The sequence below is a fragment of the Camelus ferus genome, chromosome X (assembly GCF_009834535.1).
Source record: "Camelus ferus isolate YT-003-E chromosome X, BCGSAC_Cfer_1.0, whole genome shotgun sequence".
Lineage (NCBI taxonomy): Eukaryota > Metazoa > Chordata > Mammalia > Artiodactyla > Camelidae > Camelus > Camelus ferus.
Window position 1 is genome coordinate 9,898,099 of NC_045732.1, and position 27,765 is coordinate 9,925,863.

General features: G+C 43.2%; 1 protein-coding gene and 1 long non-coding RNA gene across 21 annotated transcripts in view; one reads left to right on the top strand and one right to left on the bottom strand.

The window, feature by feature from the left end:
* The window catches only part of PNPLA4 (patatin like phospholipase domain containing 4), an 84,634-nt gene that overhangs the window by 19,447 nt on the left and 37,422 nt on the right, over positions 1 to 27,765 (bottom strand). For 2 of the 17 annotated variants that reach the window (XR_004318045.1, XR_004318047.1), the window contains 2 exons: positions 2,299 to 2,531; positions 1,069 to 1,146 (listed from right to left, as the gene is read on the bottom strand). The exons of 2 other annotated variants lie outside the window; for them this stretch is intronic. Coding sequence is in view for 10 of the 15 variants with exons in the window: in XM_032475319.1 (XP_032331210.1) it covers positions 16,427 to 16,519; positions 16,829 to 17,061 (326 nt within the window). In the remaining 5 variants the exon portion in view is untranslated. Of the gene's footprint in view, positions 1 to 1,068; positions 1,147 to 1,325; positions 1,844 to 2,160; positions 2,532 to 7,459; positions 8,734 to 15,020; positions 15,151 to 16,129; positions 16,259 to 16,376; positions 16,520 to 16,828; positions 17,062 to 27,765 lie in introns of those variants that run through there. 13 more of the 17 variants (XM_032475322.1, XM_032475324.1, XM_032475323.1 and 10 more) reach the window with 11 other exon arrangements.
* LOC116662065 lies at positions 13,105 to 27,545 on the top strand. 4 transcript variants are annotated; one of them, XR_004318056.1, is made up of 7 exons: positions 13,105 to 13,231; positions 13,809 to 14,414; positions 14,843 to 15,198; positions 16,093 to 16,395; positions 17,247 to 17,428; positions 23,364 to 23,476; positions 24,135 to 27,545. It is a non-coding gene; the product is annotated as an uncharacterized LOC116662065 (long non-coding RNA). The 4 variants fall into 4 exon arrangements; XR_004318058.1 differs by having other exon boundaries at positions 13,809 to 13,874; XR_004318057.1 differs by lacking the exon at positions 13,105 to 13,231 and adding an exon at positions 18,793 to 18,908 and having other exon boundaries at positions 14,329 to 14,414.

Here is a 27,765-nt window from a genome sequence, read left to right on the forward strand (position 1 = left end):
TAAACCAAGGGCAGAGTGTCAGAGGAAACAAGAACAGATTGCCTGTGTGGGAAGGCAAGTCTGCAGTCATCAGCATCCAATTATTAGTGAAGTTCCATGCCAGGTAAGACTTCACAGTGAATCTCATTTGATCATCCAATGCATCTTACCTTTATGCTGATTTTATTTTAGTAGATATTCCTCACCTTTGTCCAGAAAGATGTCATATTTTAACATTTTATACCGTAATGCTCACCTAGCTCTGTTTGTAAGAAGAAAGTCTCTAAATTAATGCACAAAGCATCCAACTTTAGAAGACAAAAGAAGAAACAGCAGAGACACCTTCCTTTAAGAATAAATTTCTGTTCCCTCTGAGTTCCTTTTTTAGCTCCTTTTTGTTTGGCTTGGTCTATTCATCGTGTTAAAACTTACACTGTTTGGTCATCCTGAACTGACCAGTCCACTTCGAGAGTGACACTAAAATGTCAGCTTGAGCTTTAGTCTTCTTATGGTGGACTTCACAATACAGTAACTCAGTAGAGACCATGGATTTTTGCTATGGTACCACCAGTCAAAGCATCCAAAGTTCTTTCCCTGTGGGTTGATCTGTTTCTCGAGAGAGGAATTCTGCTGTCAGCTGCTGGTAGACAGATGGGGAATGAACTGGACTATTGATGATTTTGAATGAAGAATTTAACCTAATTTGTAGTTTTCAAGGTCAAGAAACTCTACCTTGACATAAAAGTAATCAGTAATCACGTTGCTATGGAACTTTGTAAACAGAAATGCTTGAGACTAGAAGCCAGTGGAGCAGCACCTTCAAAAACCCATCAGAAAATTATTCCTCACCTGGAATCCAATACTGAGCAAAATTATCGATCAAGTCTGAAATGTAAGTATTTGCAGATACTGAAAAATCTCAAAAATATTCTCTTTTCTGAAGGAAGTACTAAAAAGTATGCTTTACCAAAAGAGAAACAGTTGAAGGTAAAGACGTAATGTCTATGAGAGAAGTGTCAAGATGAGAGAGAAGCCAAAGAAATTGCAAAAGTTAATGTGAAGAGAAATATCAGTATGGGAGCTACATACCATGTCTGGAGACAGTCTATCCAGTGGTTCAAGATGACAAAGATGTGTCTGAATATTTTTGGGAACAGATGTATGCTTCTGTGGGAGAAATTGGTTATAACTCAACAAGAACTAAATAAAAATTAGGCAAGCTTATAAGTAAAAACAATTACTAATTCCAGGAAAACCAAAGAGCTGTACAATGAGCATGCAATCACTGTGCATTACTTGGTTTGGCTGTGAATAATAGATAGACAACTTTAATAATATAAACAAAGTATACTGAATAGCTAATACCTGTGATGGTTGTATGAAGGTAGAGATAGGAGAAGAAAAGTATTTGAGGGGAAGTGGTAACAGACAGAAGTCAATAAATAATAGGTAGATAATTTCTAAAGCTGAAACATTCAAAGGTAGCATCTGCTTGCTATTTGAAAAATAGAAAGTAAATACCTGAAGAAACAGGTAAAGTAATTTAAACAGCATGACTCTGGATTCTAGAGGTGGAGAAGAGTGATGGGAAGGATTGCTAGTTTTCATCAAAGTGCAAGCAAGACAGTTTTATTAAATATATTCAAAACTTTACGATAGATTTAAACTAAGCGTTTTTACAAAATGAAAGAGATGGAGACATTCCTGCTTTCTAGAAACACCTCAGCTTCCAACTTCTGCCTGGCTTTTCTGCCACAAGAAGAATGACTCGCAGAAGGATGCATTCATTTTGGGGCACCGTCTAATGGTGTTTTTCTCTTACTCTTCCTGTGAGTAGGCACCAGACGCAGGTATTTTTTTCCCCCTACGCTGCCAAAGGAATACACGCACTAGTCCTTTGTAAATGTAATAGTTTAATTTGCATAAACTTTGAAAGTGTTGTCCCTTTTAAATGTTGGTGCCATTGGGCAAAACTGTGTCCCTTTGTTCTAGGAAAGCTCTCTATTGAGAAAGAAAGTCTGTCAAAATCTGGCCTCACACTTTCTCAGGTTTCATTTTTTCCACACCCCTCCCCCCCGACTGTTTCCACCTTGGCCATGTTGAAACTGTCTCCAGGCCTTTTCATACTGTGCACGTACATCAAATTCCTCTGTTTACCCCAAGAGAATGAAAAAGTTAGAATACACTTGGTAACTTTTTAATCCTTCAAGACCTATTAAAACCAAGATTCCGGCAGATCAGTCTGGTCAGTCTCTGCCCACAATACTACAGTTCCATTCCCTCTCCCTTCCCTTGAGGAATTAATACTTAACCACTTACATGATTTCCTTTTCAACTGCGAACCTCAAAGGTAGAGAAGTATCCTTAATCGTCTCTCTGTTCCCGGGGTCAGCTAGCACGGTGGCAGACAGTTAGCAGAGGTGCAGTTCATGAGTATGAAGCGAAGGAGTGGATGCTAAGGAGGTCAGCGGACAAGTGAGCAGCCCCAGTGTAGTGTGAGGAGAGAGGGGTTGTGGTTCTTGTACGTGTCTTGTCTGTCCGGCCACTGCTGTCTGCAATGTCCAGAAACAAAAACATTAAAAAAGACTTACAGTGCCCCAGTTAAACCATTGTTCAAAGACTGTTTTTCTGAACAAAGAAATGAATTAGCTCCTTTATCAATTTTCAGAACATCCAATTTGATGCTAAAACGTAATGCCATTTTAATGAGATGGTTGTCATAGTTGAGGTAATAGTGTCTATCCACGGAATAAAATTGTTTCCATAATGGAAATCAAGCAAAATACCACAAGATGTGTGTGCTCACTCAGACTGAACTTCCTGAAATGCTTTTCTTGAGTTCCCATGATGTTTGACACTGTGTCTGTCTTCGCCGTACAATTATCCATTATGCAGCCGGAGTATCAGTGATAAAACTCGTCTATGAATGTTACGGAGAAATTACGTGCAAAGTTCTCTGAGTTGATTGTGAGCTGTTGTTAAACTTGTCTGGGTTTTTAATGCGTGGAACGGAATGTTGAGTGGTGGCACTTGCCAAAGCCTACAGGTTTACAGGGCGGTATGTGCCTTGTCCCATCCGAGCAACGGAAGCTGGAGTGTTGCCCTCTGCCTGCCTTCTCTTTCACTCCCGTCGCTGTAAGTGCGCTGAACCAGGGGCAGGGTGGGGGGCTCAGTGTCCGCTTACTTTTATATACTCAGCGCCGATGCGCTGGCTGACTGCTGCTTGCTTTGTGCTTGCTTATTGTTTTAATGAACCATAAAAGAGATACCCAAGCTCTACATATGAAGAAAAAACAAATATTCCAACATGTTACCAGTGGTAAATTAAGAGTAGGGAGAGCACAAGATAGCTTACTTTCCTTCTTATATTTCAGTATTTCTTCATATTTCTAAACGTTTTTTAAAAAACCCTCTAAGGACCTTCTACTCACATTGTAGCTCAGCTGCCTCATGGACATCCCCTGGGAGCATCTCAGAAATGCAAATCCTCGGTCCTCTCCCCGGAGCCACTGAATCTGAATTTCCATTTTAACAAGAGCCCCAGGTGTTTCATGGCGCGTTTAAATTTGAGAAGCACCACTCCAACAGGTTTTGTCTTAATAGCTAGCAAGATAAATGTCTCATTAGAACGAGATGCACTTGGTATTGCCAGCACGACTTTCAGTTTTCTTAATATAAATTCAAAATACTGAGAAATACTTGGTGAAAAGTGTCCCTGCCTGTTTTATGAGCCCGTGGAGAAGGTCACATCTCAGACAGAGCGAGCCATGTGGCTTTCTGGGGAGGAGCGTTCTGAGAAGAAACGGGCGTCGCCCATGCCTTGAAGGGTGACTGGAGTGTTCAAGGCTCAGAGAAGGGCTTACAGGATGCCTTGGGATGGGTGGTGTGAACTAGACTGTTGAGAATTCACAGAAGAGGGTCATGTAGGGCCGCGGTGCTTTTCAAGGACATGGATGTTCACTGGCAGGAGAGCGGTGACCTGCTGCAAGGCTGGATCCGAGGCTGGTGTTACCTGTGCTGTGTGTCTCTGCCTACGGTGGTGGCAGTAGGCTGTACGAGGGAAAGCGTGCAGCGAGGACTCCAGGTACAGTGTGACTGCTGTCCTCCAGGAGAGCAATGATGGTGTTCTAGAGGGGGAAGTGGAGGAAGCGAACCTGTGTGTGCTTGGAAGACGGGTGCCATAGGACTTCATGAAACAAGGGGTGAGAGGGTGTGAAGAAAGAGCTCAGGCAGTTTCTGAGTCTTGTGTGAGTCGAGCTGACACTAAGATGGACAGGGCTGCAAGGGAAGTAAGGATCTTTTCTTCTTCCTGTGTGTGTGTGGTTATGACATTGGTGAAGTTTGAGGGCATCAGATTTTGATATGTTGAGATTAAGGTGAGTGGTTCCTTCTTTCTCATGGTTGGATAAGCCGTTTGTGACAACAGGGGTGGACCTTGAGGGAACTATGCTAAGTGAAAGAAGGCAGAGGAGGACATACGGTAGGATCTCACGTATATGTGGAATCGTAAAAAGCAGAAGTGACAGAAGCAGAGCGTAGACGGGTGGTTGCTGGGGCTTTCGGGGCTGGGGAAATGCGGGGATGTTGGTCAGACATTTCCTGCTGTGAGATGAGTAAGTTCCAGGGTCTAACGGACAGCATTGTGACTTTAGTTAGCTGTACTGTTTTATATACTTTGAAAGCTCTTCATAGAGGAAATCTCAAAGGTTCTCACCATAAAAAGGGAATGTAACTAGGTGATGGAGGCACTAACTAACCCTGTCGCGGTATAATCATTTCGCTGTTATGTATGTGTATCAAATCATCAAATGTACATCTTCAACTCACATAATGTTATATGTCAGTTATGTCTCAGTCAAGCTGGGAAGAGAGATTGAGATGAGTATTGTGTATCCGTGTAGAACCATTAGGGGAGAAGAGCTGAATGCATGAATCTTTCATTTAAGTGAGAGATACAGACTGAAGATAGAAATATCATCAGCATAGAGGTGGGGTTCCAAGACCTCAGGCTGGATGAGATCCTGGAGGGAGTATCTGTAGATAAGAAAATAGAAACATGTGAAGGCGAAGACGGGACCCTTGCATCGTTTACAGGTCGTGAGGACCAGAAAGCAGACAGAGGAGCCTGGGAAGAAGCACCCAGTGAGACAGGGAGGAAGAGGGCGGAGAGCGAGGTGTCAGCTTCTCACTCAAGGAGAGCTTTCCAAGGCGGGAGAGTCACATGGTGCTGGGAGGTCCATGGGATTGAGTGTGGCGTCGCCTACAGTGTCCTTGAAAAGACCACTTTCACTGGAGAGGTGTGGAGAAACCCTGGTTTAAGACAACAACGGAAAAAAGAAATCAGGATAACAAAGGAGTCATTGTTCCCAAGGGGCTTTAATGTCAGGAGGCAGCTTTGGGGCAGTTGGTGAAAACAGAAAATGGGAAGAGAAAGAGACTTATTTTCTCCTGTTTTGAGGGGGTCATGATGGGAGAGTCATGGTCTGTTGGCGAGGGGAGGGGTCTAGTTCAGCCACACTATCTCATAGAGACCGGGAGGGAGGGAGAAGTCCATTCTCACGTGATTTCTTCAGATGGGAGCGTGGCATGTCTGAGTCCACGGGAGGGATGGGTGGCTGGTGTAGGCATTAAGGCCGGTAAGGGGGTGGATTGCAGCCAGAGCTTGAGGAATCTGTCTCCTGCAATCCCTCTCCAGCGAGCATGGGTTTTCCCACTGATGTAGGAAGAAGGGCACGAAATGACGCCAAGGATGCGGAGAAGGACCTGGGCTCCTGGACACTGCAGAGAGGAGAAGGTAGACTCCTTCTGCTCTCTGCCATTCCGAGTGCGGTCTGCAGACCGGCAGCAGCAACATGGCCCGGCAGTTACTCCCTCATCACCGACCTCTCCCGCAGGGAGCCAGCCAGAATCTGCACTTTATCAGGAGGCCTAGGTGACCTATAAGCTGTTCTCAGATTTGCACACTGCATTCATTAAGGCAGATTTTAAGAATCTGCCTGCCCAGGCCACCCTCAAGACTGCTTCCTTGAGAATGTCTTGCTGGTGGGACCGTAGCATCAGTATTCTTCACAGCTCCCCCGATGACGCCAGTTTTGATGACTGAGTGTTCCCGGCATGTGGACAAGTGAGTGCACTCGGGAAGGCCCCCCGGAAGGTTAGTGGTCCTGTGTCTGTGGACTGTTGAGTGTCTCTCCAGCTGCGCACGACTGCACAAGTGCACATCTGGAGGGGACGATGAGGTGGGTCTAATGACGCTCAGGGTTTTGCCAAGTGACTCAGAACAGGAGGTGAGGTTCCAGGTGCTACCCTGCCTTCGCTGTCCCACACCCACCTCTCCTTTCCCAACAGGAACAGCTCCATTTGTAACTGTTCTCCCTGTTTTCTGGGAAAGGTTTGAAAGGAAGTTTTGAAGAGTCGAGTGTACTGCTGTGAACTATGCTTTTTTTTTTTTTTTCCTTTTTCTGTATTCATCAGATTTTCTCATCAGAGTTATACAAGCGTCTGGTGATACAATGGACTCCCCATCCTGTGTGTGTGTGTACATGTATACACCGGATTAATTATATTTTATTGTTTGAGCTTGAATAAACTCAGAAAACTCATCAGGAAATCTATGTGACCCCAGAGCTGTGACTATCAGTTCTTTTTTTTTTTTTTTTGGCTTTCTTTCTCTTTTTCTCTTTTTTTCTTTTATTGATTTATACGCATTTCCAACTACCTCTAAAATCGTTTATTTAATTTTGGTATTTTATACTTTTGAAGGATATTCTCCACCTTTCTAAACATTTCCAGTTTATCTGTAGGGATCTGTACATAATATTGCCTTACAAATCTTTCATCTCTTCTCTGCCTCTGTCATACTCAGCTTGCTTCCCACGCCTAATTTTGTTGATTTCCTCTTCTGCCATCTTTCCTGCTTTTTCATTAAATTTTACAGGGTTTTGTCTACTTTACTGATTGATTTGAAGACTAATTTACTGGGCTTATTTATAATAAATAAATATGCTCAGCTGTCTTTTTTATGAAATTAAAATACACACACAACTAACATTTTAAAAAGTATTTTAATTGAAGCATAGTGGATTTACAGTGTTGTGTTAGTTTCTGGTGTACAGCATAGTGATTCAGTTATATATATATTTTTTTCCTATTCTTTTCCCTTATACATTACTACAAGATACTGAATATAGTTCCCTGCACTATTCAGTAGGACCTTGTTGTTTATCTATGTTGTATATACTAGTTACTATCTGCACATCTCCAACTCCCAATTATCCCTCCCCTCCTTTCCCCTGTGGTAACTGTAAGTTTGTTTTCTATGTCTATGAGTGTTTCTGTTTTGTAAATAAGTTCATTTGTGTCTTTTTATATTCCACATGTAAGCTGTCATAGTATATTTGTCTTTCTCTGGCTTACTTCACTTAGTATGATTTCTAGATCCATCCATGTTGCTGCAGGTGGCATTTTATTACTTTTTTATGGCTGTGTAGTATTCCATTGTTGATGTATACTGCAGCTTCTTTATTCAGTCATCTCTTGATGGACATTTAGGTTGCTTCTATGTCCTTGTTATTGTAAATAGTGCTGCTGTGAACATTGGGTTGCGTGTACCTTTTCAAATTTGCGATTCCTCACGATGTATGCCCAGGAGTGGGACTTCTGGATCATGCAGTAAATTCAAGTTTTTAAGGAACCTCCGTACTGTTTTCCATAGTGGCTGCACCAATTTACATTGCCACCAACAGCGTTAAGAAGGTTCCTTTTTCTCCACACCCTCTCCAGCATTTACCATTTGTGGACTTTTCAATGACGGCCATTCTGACTGGTGTGAGGTGTTTACGGGAGACAAATTAGACTGCATGTATAGGAACAGGGAGGAGAAGCAGCTATCAGAGACAGCCTGTGTAGTACTGGATGGCTCTCTGCGAAGATGTTTCCAGTGCTTTGGCGTGCAGGGGCCACGCACCTACACGCATCTGCGCGGGCCTCGCGGTGCGCACCGCCGTAGCCATCTGCTCTGCTTGCTCTTCTCAGTTAGGCAGTGGAGGAGGTGAAGGAGGTGGAGATGGAGTTAGGGAGCCGGGAATTCAAATTCTCAGCCTGTCCGTTTGCTTTGTAACAAGAAGCACATCCCTTATCTCCTGAATGATTCCTCATCAAGAAGTTTGTGTGGAAGGCAGAGGCAGTCACACCCACCCCGCAGGGATGCTGAGGTGACCATGATAAGGAGCAGGCGCCACCTCAGGAAGCTGCCTGGGTGTCAGTGGCTGCTTTACAAGCACCGCTTATTATACATTAGCTTGCTTCAGTCCTTACTACTATGAACAGGTTATTTCCAAATCCCTCAATGTGTATTTTGTGTATTTACCTGACAGTCTTTGCATTTTCTGGAAGTACCATTGGTGGATTAAAGGCCTGAAAGGGTTTTAAATAAATAACCCTTCTGAAAGTTCAATAGTTGATATGGTAAACAACACTTGACATTATAATACCACATTTTCATAGATAAAGGAAATCATGTTGTGTTGGTAAGCGTTCATTTTAATGCTGTGGGGGTTCAGCATCTGTTCCTCAGTAACGGTGCCTAAGAGTGTAGCTGTGGAAAGTCACGTAGCCCTTTTAAACCCAGATTCTTTGAAAGAAGTAGGCCCCGAGGTAGTGATTTTTCTTCTGTGCATCTACATTACTACGAGTTCCCAGAAAATGGTCACTAAAATCACTTTAATATTTTGCAGTTCAGATAAGCAGCGCTGCCTGAGAAAAAAAATTAAAGGGAAAAATTGATTCAGATTCATTTACTATATTTAAGATGAATTTTCCTTAAAAATGATTTTACTAAATTTGTAAGTTGAGTATATTCAAAGGCAATAAATTGGTTTAGAAGAAAGGGTTTTCAATATTTGGCATTACACTAAATTGTGAAAATTTGGTTGTTTAATAAATAGACCTGGAGCCACACAATTTCATATACATCAATTAATTAAATCATATTATTCACATTTAATCTGTCAAGAGCAGGAAAATAGGTTATATCCTCAACTGTCACGTTTCTATTAATTTGCCAATTTTTTTTCTTTTGTTGATTCACATTGTCCTCAATTTCCTACTTTTATCTATAGTTTGCTGTGCTTTTTCCATTTTGTTTGCTTTTCTTTTCCTTTTTATAACTAAGCTGAAAGAAGAGTGAATCTTACTGATCTTCTGTTGGTTTGCTTAACGTGGAAAACTTTTATGAGTATGAATGTGTCTCTAACTCCACCTTTGACCTCATCCCCTTTGTGTCAACATTTACCCACTTGTGATCAACATCACCGCCAGTTCCCGCTGAGCCACTTCCCCCTCGTGCTCCAAGCACATCATGCTTCTACACGAGACGGATCAATGAATGCCGCTGATGTTTTGTTTTCCTCTTTAACCCGACATCCAATTTATTCATTTAAAAATATTTATTTATTGATGCCTTCCTTGATGGCAAAGAAGTCAGGGGAAATAGCGAATATGTAAGCGAGCATTGGAATAAAAAGATACTTCTTGACCAAGACAGTGTAGTGCTGGCAAAAGGACAGACAAATGGGTGAAATGGAACAGAGAGCTGAAAGCAGACCCTCACAAACGTAGTCAGGTGGTCCTTGACAAAGGAGTCAGGGAAGTACAATGGGGAAGAGAGTCTTTCCAGCAAATGATGTGAGAACAACTAACTGGATGGCCACATGTTAAAAAAGTGAATCTAGACACAGACCTCACTCCTTCTAAAAAGTCAAGTCAAGTCATAAACCTAAATGTAAAATGCAAAAACAGAAGCTTCCTGGATGGTAACATAGGAGAAAGTCGAAATGACTTGGAATTTGGTGATAACGTGGTAAAGACAGCACCAGGGTACAAAAGAAAGAATTGATAAGATGGGCTTCATTGATATTAAAACTTCTGCTCTGCAAAAGACTCTCTCAAGAGAATGAGAAGACAAGCCACAGGCTGGAAGAAAATTTTTGTAAAAGATACATTTGGAAAAGGGCTGTTATCAAAAATATACAAAGAACTTTTAAAACTCAACACTAAGAAAACAAACAATGGGTAAAATATCTGAACAGACACCTTACCAAAGAGTGTATACAAACGGCAAATAATCGTATGAAAAGAGCGTTCTCCATCACGTCATTAGGCTATATTGCAAAGTAAAACAAGGGGACAGCACTACACAACTGTTAGAATGTTGAAAAGCCAGAACAGTGGTCACACCAAGTGCTGGCGAGGGTGTGGAGCCATGGGAACTCCCCTCCATGGCTGGCGGGGATGCAGAGCAGTAGGTACAGCCATTTCGGAAGACAGTTGGATGGTTTCTTACAAAACTAAACATCCTGCCACCGTATGAACCAGAAAGTGTGCCCCTCAGTATTTACCCCGAGGAGCTGAAATCTTACATCCATACAAGAAACTGCAGCACGTGGGTGCCTGCAGCAGCTTTATTCACAACTGCCCAAACGGGAAGCAACCAAGGTGTCCTTCGGTAGGGGATGGAGAAGTAAACTGTGGGCCGTCCAGACAACGGAACGTCACTCAGCAGTAGACGGAGATGAGCCATCAAGCCATGAAAAGACATGGAGGAAGCTGAAATGCACATTGCCAAGTGAAAGGGACCAACAGGGACAGGCTGCACGCTGCGTGACTGCAATCTGAGGATATTCCAGAAAGGGCAAATCTATGGAGACGTCTGAAACACAGCGGAGTCGGAGGGAGGGTATGGCTCAGCGGGAGAGCACCTGCTCAGCATGCATGAGGTCCTGGGTTCAGTCCCCAGCTATTTAGGCATTAATTAACTTAAAAGCTGTGGAGTCTACTTTAAAAAGATATTTCAGCTCAGTGTTTTGAAGAAAATGCCTGCAGCTAATATAAAAGGGTGTAGGTAGAGGGGGTGAATTTTAATGGCTTATGGCTGTCCTAAGGGTATTTAAACTTCCCCTTTTGGGGTGAAAAAGGCTAATTTCCCATCATTTGCCGCTGCTATTTTGGTGAGGGTAGTGTCATTACCATACTGTTATCAAACTCTGTGTGTGTGTGTGTGTGTGTGTGTGTGTGTGTGTGTGTGTTCAGGACAAAGAATATTTTCAGAATCATATCTTTAAAAACTTAGTTTAACATCCTTTATCACCTAACATATAATCCTTTTGGTGAACGAAGGTGCATGCATACACTTGCAAAAACAGAAACAGCCTTGTCTGCCCCTGGGACGCACCATTTAATTTGTATCTATTAACAAACATTACTGATCACAGCGTACATATTCTCTACATTTTCTTTTATTTCTGTTGACTTCTTCTGTCAAAGTCTAGGAAATGAAAACAGTTATCTTTGCATTTCAAAATACATTTTGTTAAGTACATTTCAGATATATTTGGATGCTCTCATTCAGCTCATAAATATTCATGACTGATACCTCCATTGACGTTTAATCCTAATTGATGGGTGCTTTCAAATTTTGTCCTTGACATATTTTAGTATCACATGTTTGAGCAAATCAAACTCTGTTCCATCTAAGAGTCCTTGTTTTTTAAAGCTTCTTTCTGTGCAGATGGAAGTGGGTAAAGAATTGGAACATTCACTTTTTATGAAGTTGAAAAAAGATTTTGAAAAAAAGATAAAACTAGACAGGAATTACTTAAAATAAATTTCAGATTATTACAAATAGAGAAAAATGAAAAAAGAGAGGAAATGCTATGAATAACCTTTCCTAGGGTGATTAAAATAAGTAAAACATCAACCAAAACACTAAATGCAAGTACCACTCCACGTGCACTAATTTGGAAAGGAAATGAATGGCAGAGTCCAGCTCAAATTAAAAAACAAAAAAGAGAACTAATCAGTAAAAAAAAAACATTGGTATACACATTTCTTGCTTAAGAATACTGATGCTTAATTTTTATTCAAAATGCTTTCAAGTGTCTGATAAAATCGTGGTTCACACTGTACTGAATATAATTCAACCTTAGAGCTCATTGTACCATGACATGTCTTGTTTTATCACATTTATATATTTCACTTAGTATATTGGTAAATGTTAATATTTACACTCTTAGAGGTTTAAAAATAAATGCATGTGAGTTTAGTGTTCTCAAGTCTAGGATGTGTGCAAAAGGCACATAGATTCCGTTTCACAGCCATTTTATTGGAAATAAAGGTCAAAATTACATACACATGGACAAGAGCAGTTTTGAAACAGATTCATGAGATTTTAGGAGTAAATTCTAAATTTTATCCCTTAAACATCAATCACATAAACTTTATAGACTTCTGTTTCAAATTTGTGAAATAAACAGGAGTCAGATGGTTGCTTCTGTAAATTCACTTGCTTACAATTTAAATACTTTGCCTAACAGCCAGTAGACCTTCTGTGTTGGTAAACGTCTGTCCTCACAGCAACAGAGTGATGGTGAAGATGGTCCGGTGATGGGAAGGGGTCACCCGCTGTGCACAGCAGCTCTCCTGGGACTTGGCTTTCCAGCTCATCATGCTGAACTCGGAGTGTCCATTTTTTAAAAGGTAGGATCGTTTGAGTTTTGCTCATCGTTTGTTGTCGCATATCCATGCCAGGGTTAGATGGAAATACAGTAAGAGCTTAATTATGTTGCTTCCTATTTTATTATTTTCCTTTAGTTTGTAGTAGTAATGAAATGAAGCACATGTCTGAATTTAGCAGAGACACTCCCTGATAATGACTTCCTTTAGGCATCATTGAATTCTCTCATTTAATCAATACTTTCATTATTTTATGGAGGGCTTGGTAAAGCCCCCTGTTCTTGGTGTGCTTGTGTATCTCCAGGCTTCTTGTTTCAAAACATTAGTTCCTGTCAAAACTATTTACATAATTTTAAAATATTGTAAAGCTCCACGTTTATTTCCTGTTACCATACTGTCTTGACAATGTTATGGAATATCATTATTTAGATCTGAAATCTTGACAAATGACCACAACAACTCTATTGATTCATTCCATCCCATTATAGGAAAAGACGTGATTGGTAGCAATGATGCTGAGCTTGTAAACCGTCTTCTCTTGAGCACACGTGAGCCCTGGTTTTGCCTCTGTTTCAGCACCTGGTGTCGGATATAACGCAGGTCCGTACACCTGCCCGAGGCCACAGCAAAGCCAAAGTCATGGAGGTATCCAGGGACATCTTCCTCCATATTCCTTGCTCGCACCCACCGAGATGTCATGGAAGGAGATTCACAGAGACTGTGGAATCTCCACTGGTGAAGCGTAAGAAATTTTTAAGAGGGAAAATGTGCTTTTTTGTTTCTCTGACTTAGCAATAAGGTTTTCACCTAAGAAAAGATGACCCTCCCTTTTCTCCTTGAAATGTTCCTTACGTTTCTATGGAGTGAGTTTAACTAGTTCACAGACAGTTCTGTTTCCCTCCTGAAGTAACAGATGAAGATGTTTCCTTCTTGTGTAAGTTTGTAGCGAGCCTCTCTGTGACAGGCCCTCCTACCTCTTGTCTAGGCATACATCTTTTAAAAAACAAAGGCGTCAGAGTTCTGCAAACTCAACACCGCCTTCTGTTACAAATCATCTTATACTTAGAGGAATTTGAAACCTATTTTTCAGTTCAGTTCTTCTGTCCTTATGTGAAGGTGACTTCAGGAGTGAGGTCTGTGTGCTGTAGAGAAAAACAGTTGATTGGCATTTTGGTCCCCAAGGGTCCTAATGGCATTTTTAATTGAAAAATCTACAGAGGCACTGATCCATATTATAGGATGAGAGGAAAAAAGGAAGCCATGTCGGCCTGGGTTGGTGTCCCTGCTTTGAAGAAGAACCTGCAAACATTGTTTTACAGGACAGGGAACCAGTTTGTTGCGCTGCCAACTTCTCTCATGTTTTTCATTCTCATAACAGCTTCAGAGTAAGTCCTATGTTCATCTGATAGATGAATGCATTTAGGTTTGGGGTTTTTTTTTTTTAAATTGTTAAAAAAATTTTATTGTTTTAATTAATCTTTTTAGGAGGAGGGGTAATTAGGTTTATTCATCTGTTTATTGGATGGAGATGCTGGGGATTGAACCCAGGACCTTGTGCATGCTAGGCATGCGCTTTACCGCTGAGTTAGACCCTCCCTCTCAAGATGAATACATTTTTGTTCAGGCGATGGCTTAGAGTGAAGCAGAAGCTAAGAGAGGATTAGAATTTGAGTTTGTCTGTCTGTAAAGTCCAGGCTCTTGCTTCTGTCTTTTCTTTTATTTTCTGTCAGAGAATAAATATGGTTAACTAGGCAACTCACGTCACTGGACGGTTTGCAGGGGTTTGCAGACAAACCACTGAACCCTATCTGTTTGTGCAGGAGAGCTATAGAGGACAGAGTTAAACAGATAAAAATAGCAGTCATTTGAGAAATCCAGATTTAAAAGAGGAGTAAACGCACCAGGCAAGATGATGTTTGATTACGGTACGTAATGGATTCCTGAAACTCTTAAATGTAATTAAAGATATAAAAAGGAGACAGGGAAACATAAAACGTCACAAATATGCAGTTCTGTAATTAGTTGCTTTTTTGAGACATAGCACTAGTTTCAGACTCTTGTCCATTAAAAGAAGAAAAAAAAAATCAAAAGAGGAGAGGCAGCTTTGGAAGACAGAGATGAAGTGAATGTGGAGCCTGAGGCAGGTGGTGGTGACTGCGAGCCTGGGGAGAGGGGCGGAGGGCAGAGAAGTGCCGGGGGGGGGGGGGCCTTGCAGGAGACCCTCTGAGTGACAGAAGTGCTGTCAGGAGCGCTGGGTAAACATCACAATTTTACTGTCATTTTAATAAAACTGAATACAGTTCAGCTGCAGGCGCTGTCCTGGAGATTCAGTATATTTACCTCTATTTAGCAGCGAGCAGTGACTGCAGAACTTGTGTGTGGCAGTACCGTCAAAAATGAAAGCAACGCATCTCTTGCTGTGCCTGCGCTGCTAATGCGCTCATCGGACGAGACAAACGCGCCTGCGGCTCACGGAGAGTCCAGTTATACTAGGTTCAAGATGCCGACGCAGCAGGGCGCCTGGAACCTTCCAAGACTTTCTCCCGCTTTCAGAAGTCACACGTGCAGAGTCACAGAAGCATTCCTGGAAGCGAGTGCTTTGGCGTTGGTCAGTCTCACGATGCGGGTGGTCACTACTGTGAGGTTTTGACAGTCACACCCCTTCCTCAAGGAGGCATTTCGTGGAAGGACAGTGGATCATTATATAAGGTAAGGAAGAAAAAAAATCTTAAAGATATGCTCCTTTTGAGGGGAAAAAATGTAATTTTTAATTTAAAGACACTATTGGGGGGGAGGGTACAGCTCAGTGGTAGAGCGCGTGCTTAGCGTGCACGAGATCCTGGGTTCAATCCCCAGCCCCTCCTCTAAAAATAAATAAATAAACCTAATTACCTCCCCCCGCAAAATAAAAAAAGAGGACACTATCAGAATTCCAAAGCAGTGACAGTGTCTTCTGTCAGTGTGGTGTTGGAGAGATGACACTGTTTCTTATAATTCTGCTCTTGGGGAGATTTCTTTTCATTTTCTTTTCTTTCTCTTTTTGTTTCTAAAACCTTGGAAATCTTCCTAAACTCACTTCCCAGAAAATAGAAGTTCCCTGAGAACAGGGACCCAGTCCAACCTGCTTAGCATACTCAGAGCTTATCAGCTTTAAAAAATAGTTGTTGGATCAATGAATAGAAATATCATCAAAATAAATCCGCTCATGCTTTATTTGAGTGGGTAAAAGATGATGTGATTTCATCGATTATGTGTTTCAACCTACGTGAGTTATTAAGCTTTGTATTATACGGAATTTTCTTGACCTTGAAGTAGTGCATGTTACAAAAAATAGAAACTTTTCACTTTTTTTGTCCGGTCGTCTCTCTCCTAACTGGATTAAAAATTCAACAAGTAACCACTGTGTGCAAGAGAAATACGTGAGAAGCCTATGAGATATTCTGATTGCTTGGCAATTTATAAACTGGGGAAAACGCTACAGAATCAAGACAGATTGTCGGTTGAAAAGGAAACAGCAGTGCACATATTTAAAGTGCTTGTTGGGCTCTGCTTGCTTTTCGGTGGGATGTGCTCGGGAGTGAAGTGACGTGTTCTCACTTGCAGGAGGAAATCGATGGTGAGCCGGCTCCGGGCTCCGAGAGGACGTGGAGTGACGAGAGCAGCTGCGGGGCGGGCGGCCAGGGCGCTCCGGTCACTGAAGCCGGTACACAGGGCGTGCGGGGACCAGAGTGCTGAAGTCTGGGGCCAGAAGCAAACATCCCAGTGGCACCTGAAATCCAGTGTGTTTCTGCACGAGACCGTGGCGTCAGGGCCGGAAAGAGCAGACAGCTAGCAGAAGCCACAGGCGGCAGGCAGCTGTGGTTGGGGGTTCCGGCAGCGGAGAAAGCCGCGGCGCTGGAGAGCCGGGTAGGAATTCGGCCTTCTGGGGTGCTGCGGCTTACCCCTGACGGCAGACTGGGGGCTCGGGGCCGTGAGGGGCTGGGGAGAGCCGTCGTGGGGGCCAGCAGGCTGGTGCGCGGGCCGTAAAGAACTTACCAAGACAAAGGATGAAAGTACGAAGGGGTTTATTAGGTGGCGCTGCCAGAGACGACAGCAGGCCACACGGAGGGGTGCCTGCGGGAGCCCCGAGGGCGGGCTGCGCTTGTGCACAAGTGTCTGAGCGGCTGACGTTGAGACGGTGGGGAAGGGAGGGGTCGTGAGGGAGTGGGGCGACAGGACGCTGCCGGGGCTGCGCCCGGTGCTGGGGGCCAGGCCTCCCGGCATTGCGCGCTCGGTCGTTACCAGGGCGGTCAGCTCACCTCAGGCAGCTATGTGTCACCAAGGGTATGCTCTTTGTTACCTGTGAAGGGCAGCACCTGGGCGCCGGAGGGGCCTTGGAGCAGGGGTCTGGCAGATCTCTGTGGACCTCACAGTGGTGCGTTCTCCTGGGTCTAGTTGGGGTAGATGCTTGTTTTCCCTGGACTCCACCAAGTGCCCAGTAGGCGTGCTCTGGGCCCTCTCCCTTCCGTCTCACTGTGGGGTCAGACACATGCAATGTCTGCTGCTGTTGGGGGACCAAAGGGTAAGCTGTTCCTGTTGTGTGGGAGGAGGGAGAGACAGAGGGAGGAAAGACTATGATGGCAGGAAAGAGCACAGCTTGTATGAAAGTCTTAGTTTGTTCATGGACTTCATGCTCGAGTTAAAAGTGCAGATTACCCAGCTGCAAAACCAAAGTGTGTGCAAAGTCATTTCCTGTAATTGTTTTCTGGATTCCACAGTGTTGCGCGCCTGAAGAGCCCTCCCCGGAGTTTTCCAGACAGGATTCCCTGGAACTGAAGCATGCCTCACCTGCGAGCTGCCAGGGCTCTGTTCCCAGAGCAGACGAAACGTGACGCACTTATGGAACGCCGTTTAGTAAGACTTATTTCCAGTCGGAGCGCGATGGGGGCTTTCTACAAACGTGAGTTGTTAGCAGTCGTTTGGGGCTGTGACCGTATTCAGATGCACTCTGTGGAGAGCACTTCTCCTGAGAGTACCCCCTCAACACGGGACTTCCTGCCGCCGTACTTCATTGCTGAACAGCCCAGCAGGGACTTTCCTCTTGCTCTGTGTGTTCAGTTCTCACCCTTTCATTTTTCCTCCCTTAAATCCCGCTTCCTCCTCCCAGGGCTTTCCTGAAACGGCTCCCTGGGGTCACAGATGAGTTCCAGTCCTCTTGGACCTCTTCAGTCTCTGCTTGGCCTCTCTGAGGAGCTGGCTACCGCTCACTTCCCTGCACACTGGGATCACACAAGCCTAAGGGACTTTCCTCCTCTTTTGTTATGTCGATGGTGCCCCTGATCTGCAGGATCCTTGAGCCCCGGCTCTGTGCCTCTGGCCCAGCAGCTGCAGGCTTCTGACAGCTCCCACCAGGAGCGACCTGGCTGCCTCCCCAGCCGGTTTCCCGCTGTCCCTTAATGGTTTCTCCTGAGGACACTTCACATCCCGTGCACGTGAACCTGTCTCCGGGAGAAGCTGATACGCCCCGTCTCCTGGTCCTCCATCTCGGCACGCCCTACAGCATCTTTCCGTCTGGTCCTCTCCTCCTCCTCCTCACTCCCATAGTTCTATCCCTCCAAGGCAGCACATCCCTGTTGAGTCCTCAAACCTAACCTTCCTCGCAGAACTCCCAGCTGGGTTAGTTTCAAAGCGGATGCCAACCATGTACAAAAGCAAATCCATCCTGTCTAGACCCGTTTCCCAAGGGCGTATTTTTGTTGTTCTTGTTAATCATGCCCTTCCTCTGCTCTAGCCCAAAGCAAAGCCGCCTCTGCATGCTGTGGTTTCAGTGGAACTAGGCTGGTTTAGTTCTGATTTTCACCGATAGGAGGCCCCACTTTAAAGATGGAAGCATCTCTTACGAGATCTTGGTCACCCTGTCCCCAGGGCAGGGCAAGGGCTACACTCAGATGCAAACCCACATTTGTGGTATCAGCCACTCATGTCTGGGCCAAAGCAGCTAGAAGGGCCCAATACTCACCTGATTTCTCTGGGTTTAGGCTTTTCCCCAAAATGACTGGTCTCGCAGTTCCACAGGGTCTTTGCAGCTCTTTGATGCTCTGAAGAAGTCTTTAAAAGTAACTTTGTCCAGGCTTTTTAAACATTCTTTTTGTTCAGGGTGGGTTGGTTTGAATGACCAAAGTGGCCTTACGAGAAAAGCCGTTCAGTGATTTCTCTCTGTTCTCCACTGTGACTCGACTTCAGAGTGTCTAACCCTGTCACACACTCGCTCATCTCTAAAACTGCTTCCTCACCTCTTTTCTCATTCCCGCTCCATGATTTCAGATTTACCTTCCTGAAATGTCACATTGACGCCCCCCTCCCTCCACGCTCTGGAATCAGCGTCTCTCCACTGCCCAGGGAGGCATCACACACTCCTGAGGCCGGCCAGGCCGGGACAGGTTGGTTTCCAGGACACGCCCTAGTCTTATCTCCCCTGGTCACCACCCTGCACGTAGAAGATGCTTCAGAGAAACATGACACATTAGCATGACCTCCTTCCAGATACCCCTTACATCCTGTTCCTCCTGCCCGGAGATGTCTTCTCCGGTTCGTAGTCTTCCCTACTTCTTCCCCAGCCAGTGCGTGTTAGTCCTTCCTTAATTTCAAAGTTTCCCTTTTTAGAAACCCACTCTAGCACATATGAATTAATGTATGCCTTTTTAGCAATGAGGAGAATTTTAAGGCAGTTGGGTGTCACTCTTACCAGGGTTAATTGGGCATTAACCTAATTAACAGGCAAGCAGGCCAGGTGCTTACAAATCGGAAGGAGGGGCGTAAGGGGTAAGACAAACTGAAATAGAAGTGGGCTTTCAGAACGGACCTTGTGCAAGGTGTCAGATGCTGAGGGAGAGCAAATCCAGGTTTTAGAACTGCCTTCCCACACCTGTTATGAAGGAGAACGCCCAGACGCAAATAAGGACTGAGAATGTATTTCAGCACAAAATTAGCATGGGCAGAACTATCCTCCAAGTCAGAACTGCAGGCTGAATTGGTAAAGGAGAGTCTGCACTTGGTTGGTTGTACATTGTAAGCATCCACACGAGTCTTCTGGGACAGTGGTGGGGACTAGCAGATAATGCTTAACAAACTCAGTTCTTAAAGTCAGGCTAGCATCACCCTGATACCAAAAGCAGACAAAGCTATCACACACGTATACTAAAAGGGCAAAACACAGCATTCCTCAACAAAATACTAGCGAATTGAACCCCACAGTACATTAAAAAGGATCATACTTTGTGATCAAAGATTTTTCAGTATCTGCAAATCAATCTGATATACATTAACAAACTGAAGAATAAAAACCATATGATCACCAGAATAGATGGAGAAAAGGCTTTTGATAAAATTCAACATCCATTTATGATAAAAACTGTCCAGAAAGTGGGCACAGAGGGAACATACCTCAACACAACAGAGGCCACATGTAACAAAGCCACAGCTGGCATCACTCCCAGCAGCGAAAAGCTGAAAGCACTCCCTCTGAGACCAGGAGCAAGACCAGGATGCCCACTGTCTCCACTGTTGTTTAACAGAGTTGTGGAAGTCCTAACCACAGCAGTCAGGGAAGAAAAGGAATCCAAATGGGAAAAGAAGACCTAAACCTGTCACTGCAGATGACGACGTAACGCTATACGTGGAAAACCCTAAAGACGCCACCAGACAACGACTGGAGCTCATCAGCGAACCTGGTAAAGGTGCAGAATACAAAGGTAACACACAACCCTATTCCATTTCTCTACACTAACAATGAACTAGCAGAAAGAGAAATTAAGGAAACAATCCCATTTACCATCACATCAAAAAGAATAAAATACCTAGGAGTAAACCTACCTAAGGTGGCAAGAGACCTGTGCTCTGAAAAGTATAAAAAATTGAAAGAGGACACACAAATGGAAAGAATACTGTGTTCTTGGATTGGAAGAATACTCTTAAAATGACCATACTAACCAAGGCAACATACAGAGTCAGTGTAATCACTTATCATATTACCTATGGCAGTCTTCACAGAACTGGAACAATATATTTTAAAATTTGTATGGATACACAGAAGACTCCAAATAACCAAAACACTCTTGCGAAAGAAGAATGGAGCTGGAGGAATCACTCTCCCTGACTTCACGCTACATTACAAAGATAAAGTCATCAAAACAGCATGGTACTGACAAAAAAGCAGACACATAGATCAATGGAACAGGATAAAAAGTCCAGAAATAAAGCCACACACTTACGGTCAATCTGTGACAAAGAAGGCAGGAATATACAATGGAGAAAACAGTTTCTTTAATAAGTTGGTGCTGGAAAAACTGGACAGCTGCATGCATGTAAGTGAATAAAATGAGAACACAGTCTCTAGCATCATATATAAAAATAAACTCAAAATGGATTAAAGACCTAAATGTAAGAGCAGATACTATAAAACTCCTAGAGGAGATCATAGGCAGAACACTCTTTGACATAAATCGCAGCAATATTTTTTTAGATCAGTCTCCTAAAGTTACACAAATAAAAGCAAAAATAAACAAACGAGACCTAATTGAACTTATTATGCACAGCAAAAAGCTTTTGCACAGCAAAGGAAACTATAAACAGAACAAAAAGACAACCTATAGACTGGGAGAAAATATTTGCAAATAATGTGACCAAAAGGGATTAATTTCCAAAACATATGAACAGCTCTTACAGGTCAATATCAAAACAAAACAAAACCCCAATTAAAAAATGGGCAGAAGACCTAAATAGACATTTCTCCAAACAAGACCCACAGATGGCCAACAGGAATAGGAGAAGATGCTCAGCATCACTAATTCAGGGGGAAATGCAAATCAGAAGCACAATCAGGTATCACTCCACACCAGTCAGAATGGCCGTCAGTAAAAACTCTACAAATAATAAATGCTGGAGAAGGTGTGGAGAAAAGGGAGCCCTCCTACACGGTTGGTGGGAATGTAAAGTTGGTGCAGCCACTACGGGAAACAGTATGGAGGTTCCTTAAAAAGAGAAAAACAGACTTACCATACGATCCAGCAATCCCACTCCTGGGCATGTATCCAGAGAAAACTCTAATTTGAAAAGACACATGCACCCCAGTGTTCATAGCAGCACTATTTACAGTAGCCAAGACATGGAAGCAACTTAAATGTTCATCAACAGATGACTGGATAGAGAAGAGGTGGTGTGTATATGTGTGTGTGTCTACAAACATAAAAAAGAATGAAATAATGCCATTTGTAACAACATGTATGGACCTAGAGATTGTCACACTAAGTGTTAACATAAATCAGTCATAGATAAGAATACGTATACGTGGCATCTAAAAAATGATACAAATGAACTTATTTACAAAATAGAAATAGACTCACAGACGTTGGAAATAAACTTAAGGTTACCAAAGGGGAAAGGGTTGAGGGGGTAAATTAGCATTTGGGGATTAACATATACACACCTAGATATAAAATAGATAAATGACAAGGACCTGCTGTGTTGCACAGAGAACTATAGCCAATATCTTGTCATACCTCTGATTGAAAAGAATCTTAAGAATCTGAATCAATTTTCTGTACACCTGAAGCCAGCACAACATTGTAAGTCAAATATACTTCAATTAAAAGAAAGGAAACCCAGCTGAGCCCTGACAACCCAAGAACCATGAGGAATAATACAATTTTTTTAAGTCCAGAAAAAGTATTCTTTACGATCTCCAAGTTAGAAATATTAATTCAAGTATCGCACCATGCTGAAGACTTGTCGGTCACAGATACACGATCTGAATTAATGTAGAAACCTCCCTCTAGTTAGACACCCTTTGGGTGTGAGCAGAGGAAATCAGCACAGTAAAATCTCCTAAAAAAGATTAATCGCGGAGAAGCACAGCAACTATGTGGCTCAAGTATTTTGAGGACTGAGGATATTAGACTCTGCCTCTGCTCTCGTAATGACCAGCTCAGACAAAAGGCATGTGAATATCTCAGTCAAGTCTGCATCTGCAAACTGTAGGGTGTCTTACGTATCTGAAGATAAATTAGACTTGAAGAATCTTCCCACCTCCCAATGACCCCCACCCTCATTTAAACTTTAAAGTCCGTCATTGGAAAAACTAGAGTCAACTGAGCAAGTTCCAAACATCGATGCCAAAGCTGGACCTGTGAAAAAAATCAATCTTCGTGACATCTTTTGTGCAAAGAAGAGAAGCAGAAGGAGGCGGGCCTCCTGTGCCTGCATGTGGAAGAGGTGCTGAGAGAAAGTCTGCTTGAAGGCAGAGTAAGCTTCTGAGCGAGAAGGAACAAGAGTCTGCACACAGGCCACGCCAGATGCCCTCCAACTGGAGATCGCCGGTGAGAGAACTTCCCTCTCGGACCGATGAGAATGAAGGTGAGGTCGTGCGAGTCTTTTCCCAACACCCGCCCCTTTCCAGTCATGGGGCAGAGGTTTTCTTCTAGATGGAAATACCAAAAGGAATGTCACACAGCCACCCCCCCCCCACTACCACTAAGAAGCAAAGAAACACATTCATACAGAATTAAAATAGAACACAGAGCTTAGGGCCTGAGTTTCTGAATCTGGACAAAATGGATCCTTCGCATGATAAAACCAACCCACCTGAAGATTAATGTGTTCTCTGTATTAAAACAAGGTGCACTTCCTCTTGGTTTCTCTCTGCCTACCTCATCACCCAAGTCTGAAAAGACTGACACTGTCTGTTCTTAGTGAAGGTGGCGAGAACCGTGTTGTCCAACTGCTGAGAGTGTGTCTTGTTACCACCTTTTTTGAAGGGCAGGTTGCCTAGAACCTTGGGGAGTTTTAATCTGGTTTCCCCGTTGAGCTGGCACTTCAACCTGTACTGGTTTCTCCTACAGAAATACCTGCTGTGGACAAAGAGATGCACAGAGATCACAAAGAAGCTAAGGGACCCCGAACAGGCAGCGATCTGCTGAGTGTTCATGTGTTCAGACAAGGGCAACTTAAAAGAGTAAGTTAATTCAAAACATGATTGCTTTGATATGCTATGAATGGGATAAAATAAAAGTTACAGCAGGAATATCTATTCTGTACAAAGTATGAACCAAATCTATTGTTGTACTAAAGAACAAGAGGTACTTTTGCGTCTGTGTATATACACGGAAAGAAACAAGCACCAAACAGATAATGAGTATTCCTCACCTCATGGGAGATGCTGTGACGACACTTTTCCTTTGTTTTTTAATGTATGTACAGATTTTTTTTCCAATGTGCCTATACCATTTTGAATGAAAACACCACGTAATTTTTAAGGAAGATCGGCTGCCACGTTTGAAGTTTCTAAAAACACACAGACTGCATGTAGTAGGAGGCAGGTGCTCATGGAATATTTGTAGCTTGACAGCCTCAGAGATTTTCCTGTATCTTTTTTTTTTTTTTAATAAGTATTCTGACTTGTGCAGAGGAAGTAAACCACCTGAAACTAACATGTCACACGTTGTCAGGCTCAGAAACCTCTCTTTCTTCAAAATAACCCCAAGGGGAAAATGCATCAGCCCAAATAATAACAGTTTGGAAATGCTTTGCATGTAGAAGAGAAATGTAAAAATAAGTGACATTTTCTTACTACAAAATTCTGAAACATAATATTTTTGTAAATATTGTTGCAGATTATCTGGTGTCATGAAAGGTGATAAAATCCAGAAAATCCTGCAGAAAGCGAAGAGAGCTTTAAATAAGTGTGTTCATCAAAGGTATGAAGACACGTCATTTAGATGCCATCGCAATCAAGACACTAGTGAGTACAAAGCTAAGGGTAACTGACGTGTTGATAACTATGTACAAGAATTCAGTACCTTGCATAATTCCCGCTTTCTATCCTTCTATTTTTATCCATTTTCTACATTTTCATAAGCCATAAAGTGAAAGTTTGTTTCTTTCCCTTTTTCATGCCTGTTCTCCCATAAACAACCTTCTACTGACAGTCGTTGGTTATTCAGGAAGAACAAGATGATGGGAACTAAAATGAGTCGGTGAGGGGCATTTTTCTTTATTCTCAACGTTCCATCTGCCTAACTGTATTTATGGCATGTCAAACACCTGTTTTTATTGCCAAGGGACCAATCTGGTTCTAAAGTCGCAGCCAGTGATGGCCTGGGAGGGTATTCAGATACCATTTCCCAAGCAAGGCAGATGGCAATCAAAAGTAACTTCACAATTTTACTTTTTACCACAACCGCACAAACCTGAAGAAACGCGTGGGGGCAGCACGGCCACGACTTCACGGTAAACGGTGCGTGGCCCGCGTTCAGCATGTGCGTGAGGGACGGAATGTGGAGATCGATAATCCCCACCTCACGGTGGTCAGTCAGAAATCAACCCCGAGCGCTCCGCGGTGGGCGAGCAACAGCAAAAGTTGTCTCTGAGAGCCCCGCGGACTGCACTTCCACAGGAAAGCAGTCCCCTTCAGGCCCAGCAGGGGCAGAGGTGGCTCCTTCCAGTCAGTGCAAGGACGTGGTACTCAGGGAGGCGTGTGATGAACTGTACTGAGAAGATGAGATTCCAGACCAACTGACCCTTGGGACAAAAGCTAGAGTTACTGAAAAATAAAAGTGACCAACTGTCGGAGGCAGTGGTTTGGACAGTTCCTTCCATAAAGGACAGCAGTTAACTATGAAAGCAGGACCCCTCTCCTGTTGAGTCATCAGCTCAAGGACAGTCACCTTGGAAGGCGCCAAGACTTCTCATGACCTAGCCCAGTAATAAACTGATGGATAAAACCAAATCCTTCAACCGTGGGCAGCAGGAATGCTCTCCATCTTTAGGGTGTGTAGGATTATCAAATCACTGGACATGGATGGGTACAGGGGGTAAAGCTGATGAAAACAAGAGAACCCTAAAAATGAGTAAGAGAGTAAGAATATAGACAAGAAAAAAACCCATTAAATTTATTAGCACTTTTGATGTGATTAGCCTAAGTGAACCAATCCAGTTTTCAACAAATTTAATACTATGTGTGTATTCTCTGCTGTTTAATAGTGCTTAATTAAAGCATTTAAGAAAATCAAATGTATCAGACTGGTTTGAATTAAATAATTAGAAAGAAATTCATTAGGTGTGCAATCAATGTTTTAAGGCCTATGGAAATCTGTTTAATGAATAAGCTTTTGCTTTATTGGTTATATAAATAAAATATGGATCTTTAGAAGAATGCTATATAAGTAAATTAGATATCAAAGTACAAACAGTGGTGTTCTTCATGCACATAAGTGCTTTGGATATTAAGGAATCTATCAACATTAAAAATGACACATGCATCAAGATCTCACATTGTTTATAGCTAGTAGAGATGGGTAAGACTGAAATTAGACTCCAGAAGTACATGTTTGTTAAGGAGAGAGAAACTTAAGGACACAGTGTCCTCTGGAATATGATAAAGGTCCTGTAACTATGGAGTATATTATCACTAAGAATATGTGATGTAGAAATATTTAAATTAGCAGGAAACAAACAAGATCGCTCCATGGAAATATGTGTTAGTTATTAACAGAACTGATCTTTAATAGAGATGCTTACCACTGAACGGAAAGTAGGTGGTATCGTTCAGCAGTTAAAAGATGAAAAAGTCAAAAGCCAAAGGATAGCTTGGGGCCAAGATGGTCGGAGTAGAAGGATGCTCGTAGCTCACCCTCTCCCACAAATACACCAAAACTCACATCCACTGACCCACCCAGCCAGCCAGAGCACCTGCGGAGCTCCAACAGAACATCAACCTCTTCAAAAGACAAAGACACCATGAATCTGGTAGGAGAAAAGGAAAAAAGAAAGAAGAAAAAGCAAAACTGTGGGGCGGGTCCTGCGGGGAGGGAGCGGCAAAGGAAGACTAGCGCTCGTTCACTGAATCTACCCCTCTCCAACGGGGAGTTCAGCGGGACAGAGGTGGGGCCACCTCGGATCTGTACGGAGCAGCCCTTGATCAACAGAACTAAGGTAAATGGGCATACAAGGTCTCTGCAACTCCGAGCCCTAGAGGCAAAGCAGCAGGAGGGGACCGGGACAGGCTACGCGAGCTGCGCAGAGGACTGGGGCGGATGCAAGGTGCTGTGCGCTGTGGCTGGGAAAGGATACAGAGCAGAACAACTTGGGCCCCCCATAAAACAACACGGCTGATGTGCCCTCGGGGGAAGGGTGCCACACCCCCATCTCTGAAAATCCTCGGAAGGTTTTTGGGCGAAGAGAGGCGGGGCTCAGGCACAGCCACCATATATCTTGCTGCGCTGAGCACCCAGGCAGGGGCGAGGCCGAAACCTTAATTCTACCTAAGGGCTCAGCAGCCTCAAAGGCCAGACGGAGACTTGTCTGCAGCCCGAGGCAGATAGGATCCTTCCGCCCTGGGACCTCAGCAAACTCACACCACCAAGACAAACAAGGAGCTGAGTTTTGGCATGGAGCAGGGGTGCGGCTGTTCCGCTGTCTTCCCCGAGCCCGCCTACAATCGCGGACCCGGAGGAGTGGAGCGGGCAGCTGCACAGAGCAGCAGAGCGACCGGTGCCGGAAGAGGGCGGGGGGGCCACCTGCCTTCCTGGCAGGAACGCAGCCCCTGACCGCGGTGCTGGGAGGGGGCGCGCTCTGCTTGCCGACAGGCACTGGGAGCAGCACAGACGAGAGCGCCAACGGAGGGCTTCTGGAAACAGCAAGCTGAGTTCACGAAACCGGGCAAAGACAGACCTCTCAATAAAATCATTAACAGCACAGTCTCCACGAGAACATATTCTCCCCACATTTTCTTTAATCTGTTCTATTTTCTGTTACCTTTTTTAACTTTTACTTTTTAAACAATTGTATGTTTCCGATTTTAATCCCTTTAAAATTTTTCTTTTAAAATTTTTTTTATTATTTTTAAAAACCCACCTCATTTCATTTTTATTTCTCTTGGTTTTGATCTCATTGATTACACACAGGTTTCAAATTTTTTGTTGTTCCTTTCTCCTTTTTTAAAGGTTTTTAAAAGACATCTCAACCTGATTGCTATTCTGCTTCAACTTGCTCTTCTATTATTGATGATACACTGTTCTCAAACCTTTTCTTTCCTCCCTTCTTTTAAAATTCAGTCTTTTTATTTTATCTTTTTTATCGTTCTATTTTCTATCACCTTCTTAATTTTTACTTTTTAAACAATTCTGTCTCCAGTTTTGATCGCTTTTAAATTTTTCTTTTAAAATATTTTTATTATTATTTTTAAAAATCCACCTCATTCCATTTTCATTTCTCTTGGTTTTGATCTGACTATATGCAGATGAC